Source organism: Myotis daubentonii, chromosome 1, assembly GCF_963259705.1.
Source record: "Myotis daubentonii chromosome 1, mMyoDau2.1, whole genome shotgun sequence".
NCBI classification, from domain to species: domain Eukaryota; kingdom Metazoa; phylum Chordata; class Mammalia; order Chiroptera; family Vespertilionidae; genus Myotis; species Myotis daubentonii.
In genome coordinates this window covers 41,232,950-41,239,206 of record NC_081840.1, presented here as the reverse complement: position 1 = coordinate 41,239,206, position 6,257 = coordinate 41,232,950, and the positions used below count along the sequence as shown (strand labels likewise).

At 36.3% G+C, this 6,257-nt stretch overlaps 1 protein-coding gene across 7 annotated transcripts in view; it reads right to left on the bottom strand.

Annotated features, from left to right (window-relative positions):
* Window positions 1–1,673: 1,673 nt before the first annotated feature.
* MAP4K5 (mitogen-activated protein kinase kinase kinase kinase 5) overlaps window positions 1,674–6,257 on the bottom strand; it is a 102,645-nt gene continuing 98,061 nt past the window's right edge. For 6 of the 7 annotated variants that reach the window (XM_059696478.1, XM_059696511.1, XM_059696501.1 and 3 more), the window contains 2 exons: window positions 5,827–5,882; window positions 1,674–3,293 (listed from right to left, as the gene is read on the bottom strand). In XM_059696478.1, coding sequence (XP_059552461.1) covers window positions 3,206–3,293; window positions 5,827–5,882 — 144 coding nt within the window. In that variant the 3' untranslated portion in view covers window positions 1,674–3,205. The remainder of the gene's footprint in view (window positions 3,294–5,826; window positions 5,883–6,257) is intronic. The other variant, XR_009452957.1, reaches the window with a different exon arrangement.

The window sequence follows — 6,257 nt, the reverse complement described above, 5'->3', positions numbered from 1 at the left end:
ACTGAATCTTTTTTAAATTATGTTTTCATTGACTTTTAGAGAGGGGGAGAGGAATATAGAAATATTGATGGGCTGCCTTTTGCATGGCCCCCACTGGGGATCCAGTCTGCATGCAACCCAGGCATGTGCCCTGACTGGGAACTGAATCGGAAACCTCTTGGTGCTTAGGTCAATGCTCAATCACTGAACCACACCAGCTGGGCTGAATCTTTTTTGTTGTTGTTGCTAATCCTCACAGGAGGGTATTTTTCCCATTGATTTTAGTTCAGTATAAGCTCAGATTTCTTACTCTTTCAGCTTTCTGTCTCAGGGCATTTTTTGATAGTTAAGGAGCCTATATGGGAAAGGTTCTGTGGAAGGTAAAGGTTTCAAGACCTTGTACAGCTAAAACTGTTTTCATTTTACTCTTAGGTTTAATAGTTTATTTGAATCCAGAATTTTAGGTTGGAAATTTCTTTCAGAATATTGAAGGCACTGCTTCTGTTGAAATTTGAAGCTATTGTTTCTTATTCCTTGGTATTTGACCTGCCCTTTTTCTTTGGAAACATAGCAGATCTTCTCTTTGATCGGTGCCACTGACATTTCATAATAATGTGCTTTGGTATAGGTGTTCTTTTTTTTTCACCTAGTGTTCTTTCAATCTAGAATCTTAAGTTCTTCAGTACTGGAAAAATTTCTTGAAATACTCTTTTTGCTTTTCCTTTTTGGATCTCTGGGAGATGGATATTTGGCCCCCTGGGCTGTTACTATTTTTAATACTCACCCGAGAATATTTTTCCCACTGATTTCTAGAGAGTGGAGTAGAAGGGAGGGCGGGGGGAAGAAACATCCACGGGAGAGACATCGATTGGCTGCCTCCTGCAACTACCCTTACTGAAGCTGGGGAACATGCAACCAAGGTGCATGCCCTTGACTGGGAATTGAACCCTCAACCCTTTGGTCCATAGGCTGATGCTCTAACCACAGTGCAAAACCAGCCAGGACTTTTCTTTTTCCCCCTCCAATATGTCATTTCTTTTTGTTTGATTTTCTGAGAAATTCAACTTTGTATTTTAAATTTTCTGTTGAATTATTCAGGAATGCTATATTTTCTTAGAGCTTTTTTTTGTTTTGTTTTGGAAGGTCCTTTATTTAGTACTCTACTCTTGATTCATAGTTGGTACATCTTTCTGAAGATAACACTTTTCTTGATGCTTTTATCCTGCAGTCTGTTTCCTCTAAGTTTGTTTCCTCTCCAATTGTTTTTTTTTCTTTCATATTAGAGGTCTTCCCCAGATGTTTTATAACTCCTGGTAGCTTAATCATTTTTAATAGCATAGGACTAAAAGCAAGCTCCAGACACATGGGGTGATGGGGGCTTGTCAACTGTGATGGTCACTGTAGAGTTATCCAGCAGGGTAGTTTAGCTAGGACACCTGATGTCAGGAGCTGTGTAGATCTTTCTAGTTGCACTGGCCGGATTGCACAGAGAAGACTCTTCCAATATTGTAGGATGGGAAGATCTGGCTGCCAGGATTCAGTGAGAGAAGGATGATACTGGTCTCCAGTATATAAATATGTCCTGTTTTGAGTATGGTCCCCTCCCATCTATTATATCTATCCAGCGTTCTTCAGTCCAGAGGCCCCATTTGACATACCCCAAATAAACAGCCACACACTTACTGAATCACATGTGCATTTTTAAAGGACAATACTTTATTTGCATAACATTTATTGTTTGCATACTGCATAATGAAAAGAACAGAGTCACAAGACTCATGGTCTGGCTCAACCCCTAATTGCTGTGTGAATTGGGTCTATTAACCCTGTTAACTTCTTTTTTCCCCATCTGAAAAATAGAGACGATAATACCTATTTTACAGAATTGCCAACGACCAAATGAGATAGTTATACTGTTTTTCTCTCAAGTAATTGCTCAAAATAAATCAGTAGTTTGCTATTGCTAACTCCTTGTTCATCATCTCAATGTTAACTGCCCTCAGTGAATGCATTAAGACACCAGGTACCAATGTGACACTTTACTTTGGATACTAACAATAGCAAAAGAGACGTAAACGAAAAAATGGCCTTATTTCCTATTTTTAGAATATTGGTTTTTATAATACTTATTTATACTATCCCATGAGGAATTCAATTTCACTTAAAACTTTTTTCTTAAACCTACTCAAAATGAATACCTACATATGTGAAAAACCCAAGATTACACATGTAGTTGCTTTACAGCATCCCCTCTGGTATAGTACATGTGAATTACATATCATGGGCAGTTAAATACTCCCCCCCCCACACACACATTAAGGGATGATAATATATATGAAGGTTAATTTTTTATGCATTATCCCTAATGTAAAAAAAATCACAGGTGTATTATACTGCTTGTCAAGAATACATACACATGGTAGTCATACCTACATACATACCTCTTCTAATAATAGTTCAACCATCATCAATATCTTCTGTATGATCCCTTACAGCTATTTGTAGTTGAAAACACAAAATTCACTTTAAGGCAATTCTGGATAATATTGTTTTATAAAATACTTGTTAAACAAAATTTCGTGTATGTATTGAACCTCCAAATACACTGCCTTTAACCCCTCTTACTACTCTTAAAAGGTAAACAAAATTTTTATACATCATAAAAAAATGTAAGCTGCTCTGCAACCCTCCTTTGCTAAAGGTTAGATAACATTACACCACTCCAGCAAGAGATTAATAAATAAGGATTAAATATTCTATTTTACAAAAACATACAGAATAGCCAATGTAAAAGTGAAAGGCTTATTTGATAATTTCTTTATAAAATTACGTTAAGAAGGAATAAAACGTGATATAAAATGAGAAAACTGTCACTAAATTTATCTCCTTGAAGATAATCACGAGTTGTTATCTAAAATATCATGACACCCTTGTTACAAACATTATTTTTTAAAAAAAGACTGGGCTTCCTGGAACTATAGGACTATTTATCTCATAGCTTTTATTAAGCAAACTTGATATAACCACCACACAGTGGCAAGAGATAAAACAGCTGTTTCCAGCTACAGAAAATATTGAATTCTACCTTAAAGTACAGATCATTTGAGATATAACCCATAACAGTTAAAGCAAATCATAGCGTAGTTTGTACTGAAGTTCCTTAAGATATTTTTGCTTTCAATGGAATATATTCATTTTCCTGTCATTTGAGATCAGTTTCTGTTGCTTAGTAACTATTTTCATGTCCAGCCAAGATGTAAAGATTGCTGTGTGCAGTAGGATTTTCTGTTGGCCTACTTTCCAAAACGACAACCCTGCAATTAAACCAAAACAAAAGTTTTGTGTAAGAGTAAAGACAGAGATTGCATGCTTCAAATACTAACATCAAACCAGGAAAGACTACCATTGTTTACATTCTCATAAGATTACATAAAGATCACAGATGCACAGTTAAGTTCAGCTTTCCATTTTATAACTTAAAAACAAAACTGAGTAAGAATTGATGAATTTATGTATATAAAGTATTGAAAACATTTCAGGAGAGTCTCATTCTCTTATTCCAACTACACTAAATTGGCTTACTCATATGCCAATGAAAGGTATAAATAGCTTTAGAAAATACACTAAGACGAAGGGGGTGGAAGAAGGGCTGAGGATAAAACATGATTTCTATGAGACACCCATTCAAATTGTTCTTCAAGGTATTTTTTTAAAAAAGAAAAGTTTTTTAAAAAGTATAAAGTGGGGCCCAACTCCTTTGTCCATGGAACAAGGGCAAGGAAAGAGTTCAATCAAAGGACCAATAGGAAGAAAAATCAATGAAGTGCCATACCATAGGATTTATACTGTTGTTGAGGGGTTTGGAAATAGAATAAAAAATAATGTACCCATGAACAGAAAAAAGTCTTGGAGGGAAATTTTTCTAGTGTATGAGTTTTCTACAACTAGCATATTATTACTTTTGTAATAAAATAATAAAAAAGTAATGTGTACTTTATATTATATATTGCAGAAAAGTAGAAGGGGAAATAAAATTACCTATAACACAGCTACCCAGTTAACCATTATTATTTTTACATAAAATAAAATATATAAATCTTAAAATCAAAGAGATGCTCAAGTAAGATAAACAGAATAAGGCAATGATCAGAAGAAAAGTTTTTTTTAGGGCAAATTGTGACAGAATGGAGAAAGACAAAGGGAATAGTTGAAGGAGAAAGTTTGGGGTGGGGAAGGTGGAAAGAAATACATAACTAAGAGAAATGGCTTATGATGCCTACCCTCTATTAAGCATAATTCTCTCATACTATCTCTTGTTTAGGTGCTATTTACGCCAGGATTATTGGATGATCCACAATTCTTTTGTCAGCCCTTCCTGGAGAAGCAAAGAGCCTCCCATTTTAGAGTCTTTAACCAGGTGGTTCTCAAATTCATTCTTTCTTTTTTCCCCCCAGGACTAATTACTAAGCTGCCATGCTCTGCGGGCTTACCTTTTCTACTCACTAGTTACCATTTTTTCAAAATATATTTTTTTCTCCTTATAAAAGTCTCCTAAAAATTTTTATGGGGTCATAACTCCACCCACCCCTTTCCTTAAGTGTGTACTATTTAAGCAATTATTTTGTGACTAGACTGAACTTGAAGACCAGAGGTTCTCAATCCTCAACTTAGGACTAAGCATACTACTAGTCAATTTTGCTGCAATAACAATTTTTGTTGAGAAAATAGAAAGGAATGGGTGTTTATTTTATTTTTAAATTGACTCTCTATTGTTGAAAGTATTACCCATGTCCCCCTTTCCCCCCCATTGACCCCTTCTAGCTCGACCCCACCCCCTATCCCAGACCTTCACCGCCCTATTGTCTGTGTCCATGGGTTATGCATATATGCATACAAGTTCTTTGGTTGATGTAGGAATGGATGTTTTATTAGTTGTTGAGGTAGACAATATAGACTTTGGGGAACAAAAACTACTACATTTTTTCTAAGATGGCAGTTTTGGAATTTGTCTTTAGTTTTTATCACAGAGATCCACATAATTCCTCCTAATTTAGACTGACCTCAGAAAATGAGTTGAATAGTTTCTGATATAAAAGCAGATGCCAGGGGGTACATATGCTGTTGGATTTGTATAGTAACTAGAGGCCCAGTGCATGAATTCGTGCATGTGTGGGGTCCAGCTGCCCACCCCAATGGGCCGGGCTGGGGGGCGGGGAAGGGGCCACGGTCGGTTGGGAGGTGCCAATCAGGGCCCTGATCGGGCTGGTTGGCTGCCGCAGTACGTGTCATAACAACTGGTTGTTCCGGTAGCTTGGCTTTTATATATATAGATAGTTAATAGAAGGTAACATGCTAGGAAGAAATGATGAAAACAAAGGAGCCTGAAATGAATTATGTCCTGGTACCAGGGACATAAACACCTATATTAACACATTTTGTCTTGGCTGAGTATTACTATCTCTAGAATCAAGATCCTCACACTGATAAAAGATTGATTAATCAATTGATTAAAATACTATTCTCTCTTTCAATAAAGATGCTGAGAAATCCTCTAAGACAGTGGTTCTCAACATTCTGGCCCTTTAAATAGAGTTCCTCATGTTGTGACCCAACCATAAAATTATTTTTGGTGCTACTTCATAACTGTAGTGTTGCTACTGTTATGAATCGTAATGTAAATATCTGATATGCAGGATGGTCTTAGGCGACCCCTGTGAAAGGGTCGTTCGACTGCCAAAGGGATCTTGACCCACAGGTTGAGAACCACTGCTCTAAGAGTTTGTGTGACAGTATTTAAGAACACAACCACCAAACTCCTTTGATAATTAAAACAACCACATTATTTACCTGTCTGATCCTAATAAGCGGAAAACTCTTGTTTCATCTGAAATCTCTTGGGTAACCTACGAGAGAAAATACTATTAGTAATACCTTATCCCCATATTACTTAAATAATAACTTAAAAATCATTTAGATAGAGCCGGTATTAAACAATTATAATTTCTGATAGACTCACTTCCTCCAATGAAATAAATTTCAGGAAGTATCTTTTGACCATCTATTAGTAGAAATAAAATATTTATGAAACACCCGTTATGGGTCAGGCACTTTCCCTAGAACTCTTTGTATTGTAATTCCCGTATTACTGGAGAGGAAAAAACACGAAGACTTGCAGAGGTTAAGTAACTTGCTTAAGGTTATGTAACTGGTAGACCCAAGATTAAGACACAGGTTTGCTGGATGGCAGAGCTCCTGTTCTTTCCTGGTGTCAGAGTGCA